Source organism: Megalopta genalis, chromosome 11 (genome assembly GCF_051020955.1).
Source record: "Megalopta genalis isolate 19385.01 chromosome 11, iyMegGena1_principal, whole genome shotgun sequence".
NCBI lineage: Eukaryota > Metazoa > Arthropoda > Insecta > Hymenoptera > Halictidae > Megalopta > Megalopta genalis.
Genome location: NC_135023.1, coordinates 11747691 through 11761880, shown reverse-complemented (window position 1 = coordinate 11761880; position 14190 = coordinate 11747691). Strand labels below are relative to the sequence as shown.

Below are 14190 nucleotides of genomic sequence, written 5' to 3'. Positions count from 1 at the left end.
CACACATAGACTTACTTACAACTTTACGTTGTTCCCGGTGCAGCAGCCGTTTGGTTAATTTAATTGCCGGAAGTCGGCGATGGAAGGCGACGATTCGAACGCGTCGGGTCGCCAAGGACCCGGCAACCGCGGGCCGAGGGATGAAAACGGGAACGCAGAATCTTTTAGGATGACGACGCGTATAGCATGTCAGATCGCACGTAGACCAAGGAATAAAGTTGTCCTGGCGCGACACAGTCGTGGAAATGAAAACGTGTTCTTCAGCGGTATTCGTGCGATTCCGTAGGATGAATTGGCCGCGAGAATAGCACACGCAACAGCATCAATTAATCCAATAAACGAAAGCGACGAAACGGGAACGAGAACGCGCAATAGTCCTTTGAGAATTTTAATGACGTGAATTTCTGTGATCGCTCGTCTGGATCGACTGTGGCCTGCTTATCTTCGCCTGATAGCAGTGCATCGATCATCCGGTAACCGCGATGAACGCTAAAAACGCTTCGGCGAGGCACGTTCGAAGCAAAGTGACCGGAAAAACGGGTCTCTTTCTTCCTGGAAATATGGGATTCGTTCAATAGCAATAATCCTGCGTGTTTCACTGTATTTACGGAACGGAATTTTAACACTGGATTTACGGGACCCGTCAAAATGACGGGTCACTAATTTTTTTATTTACGATTATTCGTATCATTATTCATATATTTATGAGTTATTTATTCAATTTATATGTTACTTACCGCAAATGTTACAACAACGCTTGTTAAGAATCAGAATGAGTGTATTATTGTTACTCTTATATATTATATATACTCATACTATAGTAATACTACTATACTAATATATATATATATATATATATATATATATATATATATAAAATATATATTATATAATATATTATATAATATATTATATATATATATAAATAATATATATATATAAAAATAAGCTATATCAATATAGCTATATTAATATAAACAGCTATAAAAATAAGTTATATTAATATAAACAGCTATAAAAATAAGCTATATTAATAAAGCTACATTAATATAAGCAGCTATAAAAATAAGCTATATTAATAATATATAGCTATATTATTATTTATATATATATATATACTCTTATATATGTTACTCTTATATATGTTTTGTATTAACAAAACAGCTGTTTTTTGTGCTCCGCAAATCAAATGTTAAAAGCTCTTAAAGCTATTTAGAACTTCTCAAAGTTCTCCAGCTTTCGAAACTGAACGCGCAGTTTATAAATCGCATTATTGTTGACAATAGGCAACTATAAAAATGTGCCGCGAGGCTCGAATAGTCGTATCGCCTCGCCCGAAATTGTCCATTTCGGTTTACAAACCGGAGGAAAATCCGGGAGAATTTATCGTATCCTTAAATTCTTTAAACGTTCGCACCGACAACAGATTCGATCTTGTCTGTTTTATTTTCTTGCATTCTAGCAGCATACTAACTGCACTAAAATACGTGTACACCGTTTCAATTCCACTTCGTCTCTTTACCCATTCAATAACATAGTAACTCAATATTTGCTAAAAGATGGCAAAGTCCTGTCACAGATCGTTATCATGTTTGCTTCGTTCGAACGAACGGTGGTCTCTTTGTGTGTGTGTGTGTGTTTTTTTTTCACTATGAACAAGAAGTTCGATGGTTCGAGTACCGTTCAAAGAGATGCGACCCGAATTACCATAGTCGAGCGAACGAATTCGTTTCTGTCGAGATGATTTCCAGTTTGACTCGTCGAGTGTTCACGGAGTGCAGTAAGATTGTGCACAAAAATGGACAGTTTCGGAAGCTCGTTTTTATATAGCTATATTAGCTGTATATATTAATATAGCTATATTAATACAGCTTATTTTTATAGCTGTTTATATTAATATAGCTATATTGATATAGCTTATTTTTATAGCTATTTATATTAATATAGCTCTATTAATACAGCTTATTTTTATAGCTGTTTATATTAATATAGCTATATTGATATAGCTTATTTTTATAGCTATTTATATTAATATAGCTCTATTAATACAGCTTATTTTTATAGCTGTTTATATTAATATAGCTATATTGATATAGCTTATTTTTATAGCTGTTTATATTAATATAGCTTTATTAATATAGCTTATTTTTATAGCTGTTTATATTAATATAGCTCCATTATACAGCTTATTTTTATAGCTGTTTATATTAATATAGCTATATTGATATAGCTTATTTTTATAGCTGTTTATATTAATATAACTATATTGATATAGCTTATTTTTATAGCTGTTTATATTAATATAGCTTATTTTTATAGCTGTTTATATTAATATAGCTATATTGATACAGCTTATTTTTATAGCTGTTTATATCAATATAGCTATATTAATACAGCTTATTTTTTTATAGCTGTTTATATCAATATAGCTATATTAATATAGCTTATTTTTATAGCTATTCATAATTATAAAAACGAGCCACAGGGCCCGAATAATCGTATCTCCTCTTCCAAAATTGTCCATTTTTGTGCAGAATATGAGCATCGATTAGGGAGAATTGACTATAAATTGAAGTATGATTCCGACGGACAAAGCGATCGCTTCCGAGCACTATTTCGTGTCGTCATAGTCGGATTTCTGATAAAATATGGAACTTTGTAGGTGGCTCGAGGCAAGCGGAGGCAAGCGGAGGCGAGCGGAGTGAAGACATTGGACGATCGGCCTGAAAATAAGCGAAATTGTAGAAAACAAGACGAACAAGACAGCGGGAGCACATGACTGCGAGTCTTGATACGAAGAAACTCGTGACACGGGCACCGATAAACCACTAGAGAATAATTTAATCGACCGCAACTGTACGCGAAACCTGTTCAGTCCGCGGAGAACCATGCCCGCGAACAGAAATTACGAGACCTTTACGAACGAGGGCACGTCTGACGGGTGAGTACCATCAAAATCGACCGATTCGATCGTAAAATCCATGGCAATTATTGATAATCGTCCTGTGGCTTGCTACGCTAAGCTCGGTGCCCGTAAGACCGACTCGTTCGAACTGCACTCTGATTCGTGGAGGATCGATCGAAAAACACGTACACGCGGCTGAAAAAGTGTGCGTATTATTCTCAAAACGGAATTGCTTGCTCCGGATTTGGAAGTAAATTTGTCACGCGAATCTTATTGTACGTACGCCCCTAATTTAATCAGGAACGAGTAGGAAAGGAAAATTTACGAATATTGGAAAAGCAATCAATGTCGTATAACTTAACTTTTCAGTGCCGATTTAATTAAATAAAATTATAATGTTTAATTAAATGATAATTTCACAAAATCTTTGAGATTGTCGGGGTGGTGGCAGTCGGAGTGTTAAACAGACAAGGAAAGTACGTGGAAGTTTCCATCTTTCTCGATTATTTCACAAGAAAACGGTGAAAATGTTTATTAATTGTTGTGTAGACCCGAAGGATTTCTTATTCGAGAACGTCGTGAGTGCGTGAAGACTGGAAGACCGATCGGCTGAAATCATTGCTTAATATAGAGTTTCATGATTTTAATTAATCTCATTAATTAATTTATATATCCTCACGTTTTCACATCTTATTTCTATGTTCTTCCTTCTATGTTTTAATACTGCGCTTTTGCTACTATCGTGTCACTTACGTCATCGATGGGCTCCCTAACCCGTATACGATAAATATTGAACTTCGTGTTCAGTGGATTAACCCTCGCGCGGCGGTGGCTGCGGTCAATTTTGACCCGAAGTATTTAAACCGTAATTACTCAATTTTCGTCAATTAAATCAAATAAATTGCTGTTACACTAAGAACAACGAAAAGGCTAAATAAGTGTGCAGAAAATATCCTGAAAAATATATATTGAAAAATTGCTGAACAATGCTCGGAATGATTATAAACATCGTCGATAGTATTATTTTATTTATTATATATATTATATATATAATAATATAATAATATTATTATTAATTATATATAATTATTATTAATATATATATATATAATATTAATATATATATATAATATAATTATATTATATATAATACTATATTATTAATTATATATAATATTATATTAATAATATAATAAATTATATATATATATATATATATATATATATATATATATATATTATATTTATGAAAACGATCAATCGTCAGAGGCTTAATCAGTGACAGTTCGCGTGATTGCTCGACGAAATCAAATTACGAAGAAACGAACGTTTTCGCGAGAAGGTTCAGAGGCGTTTCACGCAAACAGTAATTAAGCCGCGCGAAACCCATTGTAAAAACGTCATCCGCGACGATTAAATTGTTTCGCTGTAAAAGGGTGAGTTTATCGTCTCGGTCAGATTTTTCTGACGATTCTATTGTGCGCGGGACGCGTCACACATCGTTCGCAAATCGACGAGACCGATAACAGTTGCCATGGTATATTTCTCTTTCGAGCACGTTTCCGCTCCGTTTCCGGAATACGGGGTCGTTCGAAATGAATCATTTAGGGTCAATGTGTAATGTAATGCGCGAACGAGAGCCATCGATCCCGGGCGTTCCGAAGTTTCCGAGGCATCGATCACGGCTGATCGACGACCGTGATAGGATAAAAGGCTCGCGCGCACAGGTGTCTTCCGACGTGAAAATTACTCACCGAGCGGTTTCGGCCACGGGAAAATCTAATTGCACCGCGTTTACGACCTCGTTCATTTGCTTAGGATCCCGATGAGTCATCGGCGTTTAAAAATATGAGCCGTAAACGGGACGCGTAGCCGATCCCTCATCCGTAACGCCGTTCCAACATTCGGGACAAACGCGTTCCCCTGTTCCTCCATTGTTGGACGTTCTTCGCTAATTTTCCCGAATTTCGTTAGCGTCCCTTTGGACAATTTCAAAATCGTTACGAGGGACGATCGTTTTTCAGAGAGTGAACGTCGACGTGCTGACGTTATCGGGCTAACGGTTTCTGCGGATGAAATGATAATGATATTTTATTACATTGTTAAGCACGCTGTTCACGCTAAACCTGCCGCTCCGTTACAAATGCACATACTCGGTTTCGCGTTGACTGATTTTCAATGATCGAAACCGCGAGAATTTTCGCCGCAGAGAAACTGAACTGTCGAAAGTTCAAATAAATTCGATCTTGTCGTTCTTACGAAACGACACGCGTCTATCGAAAACTGAAAAGAAAAGTGCTCGATAGGCTGAACGTTGAACTGTAACAATTACGTTATATTAACCCTTTTAGTGTCGGAGAGCGATATATCGGCCCTCGCTGCACTGGCGAAAAATGCCAGAGCCGATATATCGGTCCGCACCTTGTAGCGTTATAAATAAATAAATACGTTACAAATAGTCTAATTTTTTTTGCGAGAGAGCAAATTAGCGTCACCGTTTTATTCCCTATACACTGCTTTTTCAATTATGTAAATATTGCTTTTCGTTTAATTTTGATGAGCCTTTCTCGAAATCCTAGTAAAATCGTGAAATTCGGCCGGTTATCCTTCGCATAAGCGCCTCTTTCTCGCCCAGCACTGAAAGGGTTAATTTTTAGATTGTCGGATAATTACATTATTTGGACACCTCTCCGTACTACGGTTCTTTCAGAAAAATCGTTACTGGTGTGTGTAAAGAAATGCTCGCGTCTCGACCCTGCGAAACGCGCGCACCACTTGCGAGCAACATTTCCATCGAGTGACAATCACTTTCACTCTGCGCGGATATTTTATCGCGATTCGCGGGGCTGAACGTCGAACGGGCCGACGCCGGTATCGTGTTTCACGAACAACAATCGTGACAAATTCAGTCACGAGTCTGTAGAACCGCCCAGCGATACGGCACTATTTTTCTCAGATAAACAAACGATCAAATCCTCGTGATTGTTCTTATCGATTCGGCTGTAGATTACGAGGACGCGCAGCTGTATTGGATCCGGGGGAGACAAAAATCGGGAACGATGCGTCGCCGTCGCGTGATCTTGAGGCAGCGCGAGTTTTATTTTGTAAGCCTGTTGAACAAACACCGACGTTCTATTTTCCAACGGTGCACCGTCAAAAACAGTAAAAAGAGGCCGGTCCACCGAACCACGATCCGACGTACATATTTTCTGGCGACAATATTTTATACGATTTTCATTCGAATTAATCGAAGATCCGTTCGACAGCTGCGGAATAACATACCATCGCGGATCGATCGAATCGATGGACTCACTTTAAAAAATCGGTGCGAAGGTGACGCATTAAAAAAAAGCACCGTTTGACCCGCCCTTTTAACTCCGTTTAACGGCTGAATTACAACGTAGTACAAGAATTACAACGTAGAATTTATTTAGAATTTTTATCATTTTATTATTATTATATAATATATATATATATATATATATATATATATATATATATATATATATATTTTAATTATCGATATATATATATATCGATAATTTACAGTGAAACAGAGGCGGCGCAGCGTGGACTTAATGTTAAGAATGAATGCACGAAACGCGAACGAAAAGCAGTTTACGAAAGGCGCCATCTTTTAATCCACCCTCGTAACCTCATTAAAATAATAACAAACCCCTCAGAAATGAACGGATCGTCGCACCTGCTCGAAATACTATTCGCGAACCCCCTGAAGATCATTCGAAATCTCCAAGCGAGAACGCTCGTTTAAAATACCTGTTAACGACGAAGAAAAAGATGTACGCTCTCGAGAAAGCTCGCGGCCGTAGGAGGGGCGCATGCGCGCGATAACAAAATTCGCGCGTCTTCCCCCATCGCCGAGGTGCCCGTTCGCATATATAAACGGCGGGCGCGTGTCACGGAGACATTCGATGCGCGCGCGTCGTAACGTGAACGAGTAGCGTGAGAAAGTAGCGGGTTTACCACGTTTATTCGTGGATCGTTGTTCGCGGTGGATCAATCCTGATCGTCGATCCGTGAAACACCGGTGAAAATAGTCGGACAACGGCGTCCATGGAAGGAGACGTCCGTTGGATTTTACGGGACGCACGATCGGCGCTGCGAGAATTTTCCATGGGAGAAAGGTTATTCCATAAAGCGTAGTGGCGTAAATTGCTAGTCCGTGGAGGAGAGAAGAAAACGGAGCGACGAGGACGGAGAGAAAACAAAGAAGAGAGGCGATGAACCGTGCGAGCTTCGTCCGCGCAGTGATTGCAGCATTGTGATCGACCGACTGTGATATTAGAAATATACATATAGTATATATATACATACATATATCCGTACACACATAACCTGTACATAATTTTTAACGTTATTCGGGCAATCGTCACGGGGTGGTGACAGAAAGAGCCAACATGACGAATGCCGTGGTGGAGTAAGTACTCTACGTAGATATACTAATTGTTTACTTTCGGCCTTTGACGCGCACGCGCGCCTCGCGGATCTGGCACCGTAGAGCAGCACGTGGCAGCGTTAAAGAATTTCTCGGGTTAAAACGAGAAACGACTCCCAATAAGACAATTGTATACGGTATTTGATTTCTTGGCACCGTTGCACACCGGCGTGTTCTTTATTATCGACAAGGAAACGGTGGCGCGCATGATTTCTCTTTTCCGCCTGCGGACGCTCCCAACGCGATTCGTTGTTTACAACGATAGCGCGGCGACCAAGGACGAAAACTGACTCGTACTTTGGAATACTTTTTTCCATTAGATAGAAAAACTATAAAACGTTAATGACAGATTTTTGCATATATTAAATAACAGATTTCTGTTCGTGCTGGCTTCTTCGATTTGTTTAAATATTCGAGGGTAATACTTAGGTGAACGTTGTTATAAAATAGAAAAAATATATATATATATAGAGAGAGAGAGAAATATATATAAAAATATATATGATATATATGATATATATGATAAAAAAAAATATATATATATTTTTTTTTTATATATTTTATATATATATATATATATATATATATATATATAAGAGAGAGAGATATATGAGATATATATGAGAGAGATAGAGAGATATATATATGAGATATATATGAGATATATAGATATATATGAGAGAGAGAGAGAGAGAGAGAGAGAGAGAGAGAAATATATATGATATAAAATAGAAGAAAATATGGTCGACGTCGTATCGACAAACAGGCAAAAGCTTGTAGCTATTTGTAGAGCGTGTAACGGATTACCGTAGATTTTCTTGTCAATTTTCTGCTTCGTTTTCGAGCTGTTAATCGTCGCAATCAATTACTTTACTTGTCATGTGCGTTCAGCACTAAATTTCCCCTCGGTTGAGATGTTTATCGAACGAGTCGCACGTTCGGAATGTTGTCACCATATTTTCCTAGCTTTTTAGTTGCATAGGACGTTCACCCGTCGCCACTCTATGTATTACGTCATCTGTACATACATACTTAGATTGTTGACTCGAGTAGGCTTTTTTTCAAAAAAATTCTCTTCGTTGCACTATCAAGAAAAACGCAACGAAAACGCCACAGCTATTATTTTGTAATTGCAGTTGAAAGAAAACTTATGACGTATAGAATTGATAAGCTAACACGATAACGGCTAATAGTGAATTACATGTATTATCTATTGCGCAGACTTTTCATAGTTCGTATCATAAATAAGTATCGATTACTATTGCCGTTCGTTGTTAGATATTTACTATCTCGAAAAAAAAAACATTCGTTCTTTATTTAAACAGTTTTTCGAACGCGTTCCTAACTGATAAGTGTATTTGCCATAGAGCTCGATATAACTAGTCTATTAATATGCAACGCTCGAGTAGCGTCATTGACGAATGGTCAGGCAACAGACAGCTGACTTTACTGTACATATACCTGCTGCATTAATTTTGAAACTTGTTGATAATTACGACTACTTTGTCTTCGGGTTAATTTAAAGGTCACATTTATTTTCGTACACGTTGACGTCGGCGATCATTACAGGACGTGTGAATGTTACGAATAACGATCGCGTCGATAACGTGAACTAATTAATATACAGGAACAAGAAGAGCTTGTGATCTGCTGTTCGATTATTAACCCTTTGCGGTCGAAGCTATGCGAATTCGAAATCCAAAACATGATTTCTGATCTACAGTAATTCTATTTTGTATAATTTATTGCGACTTATGCACATGAAATTGTGCCTGTTGACAAGTACAATGCAATTTTAATAGTTCCTTTTCAAGTAGAAACAAGTCCGATGCTCTTAGAATGATTTTGAAAAATGGTACACCAATTTTTAGTGGCGCCTCAGAGTCGCCATTCGAGTGCAAAGGGTTAAGACCGGTTTTTAGCCTCTTTCTCTCGCTATCACCATCACAATTTACGTTTCGCTGGCTACCTTTAATCACATTCATCGCACACTTTCTTTTCATATTCGATTCCGTGGTACCTGACGCAACGTGTTAAAGTTCACCCCTCGCTGTACGCACCTAGTTGTCAAACATTCGTTATGTAATTAAACTATTTACGCTCCGTGGAACCAAGGACAATTGCGTCGAAGAGTTCACGTGTGTCACAGGTGAACCCTTTCACGGACGAAAATAATTTGGCTCTGAATAATGCCAGAATTCGAAATTTTACGGTAGCCGACAGAGGTCTCCAGAAAAGGCGATCTCTGTAACAGACACAATTGTGCTTGTTCCTTTTTATCTCTTGTAAATTGCACTTCGTACAGTTTCGTCGGTGAATAATTTTCACAGATACGTTCCGTGTTACGTGACATTTTCGTTCAATGAAATCTTGATGCCTTCGTTTCAGAAACATTTAACGATTTTCGTTGAGGTATACACTCCCCTACCCTTTCCACGTTTATTTCGGTTTTCGAAGTATAATCGGCGGGAATACGGGTTAAGGCTGCTCAAGTGCGTCGCTCTGTTTGATAATAAAACCTAATTTTGTGTAGCTATAGATAGAAAATGTCGACTTTCTGTATCAGAAAAAAAAGCTCTCACGTTTGTCGAGTAACTTATCGTATTTCCCAACGGAATTAGGAAGAAAAAAACAAGATCGCATTACACGCGTTCGACGATTGATTAAAGACGATGTCTCTTTTCTTAGGCGACTCGTTATCGTCTCGACTTCGGGTTGGAAAATGAAATTTCTATGAGAAATCGAGCCGCAATTGCGCTCGACCGAAGCTGCGAATGTTCAACGTTCACTCCTGTTTCCATTCTACAGGGATTTGCATACGAAAGCAATCGCACCTTTTTATTTATTGCCTTATCGTGTTCGCGGCGTTGCATCATCGAATTATTCGCGCGTTATTTAGTAACAACGTTGAACATTCACCGATGATATTTTACTTTTATCGTGCGCCTACGCGATTGCGAAGGTCTATTCGCTTTTGATCGTTTATAATGTCGAATGCAGTTTTCTCGTCATTTTCCTCGTGCAATGCTGGACAGGACGAGCAAAATGGTGTAGGAACAAAGAAAGTCGCGTATTCCGACGGCGTTTAGCATGCGTTTCCCCGACAGAACCTTCCATCGTATTAAAAAGTCCAAAAGGCAGAAAGATATGGAACAGAAGCGATTGTGAATCATTGTAGGAAGCGCGAACATGGTCATTGTTCTCTAGAGCCGTGGCGTTCCTTTAATTCACTATTAAATATATATATATATATATATATATATATATATATATATATATATATATATATATAATTAATATTAAATATATATATATATATATAGAATTAATATTAAATATATTAATTTATTCAATATCAGACGCAGATCGTTCACATAACAAATAACTAATTAAACGACATCGAATATTGTCACATTAATATATCAATATTAATTATATAATAATATATATAAATATAATTAATATATATATATATATAATATATATAAATATAATTAATATATATATATATATATATATTAATTATATTTATATATATTATTATATAATTAATATTGATATATTTATAATTTATTTATTAATATATTAGAAATATTGAATAAATATACATATTTTATAAGCAACGATGATAATTAATTAATCATTTTATTTTGTCTGACAGACGTCTATGTGCGTAAGCAGATAAAATTATCATCAGCAGTTTCAATTATACGATCAACGGATAATATTCATTAATTGAGTCACTTTTTTATGTATTATTATACATTTTGTTATGGAGACCGAGAAACTATTTGCACAAAGAGTTAACGATTGTAATTGCATCGGTAACACGATCTGCTACGGTCGTTCGCAAACCGCGGAAGTTTCAGCGTTTTTCTGCTGCGAAACAATCGCATTTCACGGTTAATTGCCCAAGTGAGAATAATTGAAAATTATCTTGGTTGCTTTTTTTTCTCTCTTTTTATATGACAGTAACGCTTCCTATTAATGCAATCGTTCGCACAATGGAAGGCGACAGCGAAACGTTTTGTTTCTTACGTGCGCGTATTTTATTTTTATACGAACTTATCAAAATTCAGTTTCAAGCTGATATAAAAAAAAGATTATGATAACAAAGAAATGATTAATAATCAATTGTGTAGGCGTACATTATCTGTGTTATGTCGAAAGTCCGAAAGAGACATTAACGTACGGTTTCCAACACATACTTAATTATTCCTGTTGCGTGAAAACATTATCTCCCAGTTGGTAGATAAGAGAATGTGAGCATAAAGCTCTGTGTTTCTGTATTTCTCCTATTATAATAATACGCACAATATCCGTATTTCTTCTACCTAAGTGACCCACGGATAATAAAAATAGTCAAATGGCCATTGCTTAAATTGAATACTCTTAAGAATCATTTACTATGATAACTAATGTAAATTATTTGTTACAGAAAAAATGGCGACATTCAAAGCTCAGACAAATCATCTTTGATGGGCTCTTGCAGCCTTCCAAAGATTCAACCATCCAGCCCCTTGGAAGAAGAGAAGTCTAGATCAGAGTCAAGTAACACGCATAATGATGTAGAAGGTGGTAACATCGGGGGGAGTGTTGCTAGACAAGTTCTAGCAGCATTTGTGGCCCAACTTGGAACTATCAACACGGGCATGACTTTTGGTTTTTCCGCCATTGCTCTGCCACAGCTGCAAGAACCAAATAGTACAATTCCTATTGTTGCGGATTCGGCCGAGGAGTCATGGATAGGTAAAAAAATGAAAGCCTAAACTTCTGCGATAAGAAAGCTCCCAAAATGCTTCATGCTTTAATAATAAAATTATTTTTGCAGCTAGCATGTCTTCCATCGGAACCCCCATTGGATGTCTAATATCTGGATACATGATGGATGTTCTTGGTAGAAAAAGATCCCTGATCATCACGGAAATTCCTGCGCTACTTGGCTGGATATTAATTGCATTCGCCACCGATATTCGCATGATATATGCCGGAAGGTTCTTTGTGGGCCTTGGATCAGGCATGGTGGGTGCGCCAGCAAGAGTTTATACCGGAGAAGTCACTCAGCCTCATCTCAGGGGGATGTTGACCGCTTTTGCCAGTATTGGAGTGAGCACGGGCGTCTTGATTGAGTACGCGTTGGGTAGTATGCTCAGCTGGAACATTTGTGCAGCTATCAGTGGAATTATCCCTCTCGCGGCCCTGATGCTGATGTTCTTATTCCCTGAAACGCCATCCTATCTCATATCTCGCAGTAGGCCAGAAAAAGCCCGAGAAGCTCTGCAACAATTCCGCGGCAACAATTGCAACATTAACCAAGAAATGGAGACACTTATCAATTTCTCAAATAAGAACAACATCAAACGTCTGACAGGATTCCGTGAGATAACGAGCGCCCTTTTAAAACCGAACGCCCTGAAACCGTTTACCTTGTTGTTCTTATACTTCCTGATATATCAATGGTCGGGTACGAACGTAATTACCTTCTACGCTGTAGAAATCTTTAAAGACTCAGGGTCGTCATTAGACAAGTACTTAGCCGCGGTGATCCTCGGTGGTGTAAGATTAGCGTCTACCATTGTGGCCTGCATCTTGTGCAGGAGATGCGGAAGAAGACCTCTGACAATGGTCTCGTCTGTTGGATGTGGATTGTCCATGATAGGATTAGGTGGATACATGTGGCTGAAAAATTATTGGACTGTGAACAATTTGCCGCTTATCGCCACTTGGTTCCCTATCCTATGCATATTCTCGTACACCATAACTTGCACCCTTGGTTTCCTTGTTATACCTTGGGTGATGATAGGAGAAGTATACCCGGTACAAGTGCGCGGCATCATCGGTGGCCTAACTACCATGGCAGCCCATTCCTTTATTTTTACTGTGGTGAAAACATATCCGTTCTTAGCTAGCGCTATTACTCGGCATGGTACTTTCATTCTATACGGCTGTATATCTTTGTTCGGTACGATATACTTCTACCTCTGTCTACCAGAAACAAAAGGTAAAACGCTTCAGGAGATAGAGGACTATTTTTCTGGTAGAAATAGCAACTTAAGAACCGGCAGTATAAACAAACCAAAGGTGTTAGAAGTGAAGAAGGGTCAAGTACTACCCTAGAAGAACATTGTTTTTTGATATCGATGCAAGTAGATCGCAGTCTGTCTTCCATTGAGCAGAGATAGATGTGTGTGTGTGTTGATTTGGCGTCGTTTTACTTTTCGAACGCTGAAAGGAACTATAGTTTTTTTATGTACTTTTAACAGAGAACAATGTTGCGGAGAGGTTCGTCTTGTAGCAAGACAGTAGGGCAGATCAAGAGACTTGAGGACACGATCATAAAGTCAATTGCATGATATTAAGACTTGGCTATCGATACTCTTTTTCTCATTTTCAGCTAGGATAATTTTACTTTACGACTAAATGTATTTATTGACTAAAGACTATAATTTAAATCGTGTTTGCTTCTCGGAAAAGAGATGCTATATATTTTTATAGAAACGAAATATTGCAAGCCATTTGAAAACGTCAGGTATACTCGCGAATGAATGTACATTTCTCGAGGATCGCATCATACTTTCTGAACACCCGCGCAAAGATAAACAAAGGTGCTATTTATTATATCATAGTATTATATAACGATTGTACATATGTGATGAAAAGACAGAACGTAATGAATAAATAACTGTATAAATCATGTTTCCAAATCGTGGTCTGACAATATATGCGGGTTTCTGTAACACAATAAGTTTTATGAATGTAAATTATAATTTCGAACACATTCAATAAATAGTTGATGTTCCATACTTTCTACATGTGACATCTATTTATA

General features: G+C 37.6%; 1 protein-coding gene across 2 annotated transcripts in view; it reads left to right on the top strand.

Moving 5' to 3' along the window:
• Positions 1–14164, top strand: part of LOC117226048 (facilitated trehalose transporter Tret1) — a 14871-nt gene extending 707 nt beyond the window's left edge. The window contains exons 2-4 of one of the 2 annotated variants that reach the window (XM_076525080.1): positions 2663–2941; positions 11800–12110; positions 12193–14164. In XM_076525080.1, the coding sequence (XP_076381195.1) occupies positions 2889–2941; positions 11800–12110; positions 12193–13478 (1650 nt within the window). In that variant the 5' untranslated portion in view covers positions 2663–2888 and the 3' untranslated portion in view covers positions 13479–14164. Of the gene's footprint in view, positions 1–2662; positions 2942–6831; positions 7344–11799; positions 12111–12192 lie in introns of those variants that run through there. The other variant, XM_033479996.2, reaches the window with a different exon arrangement.
• Positions 14165–14190: the final 26 nt, after the last annotated feature.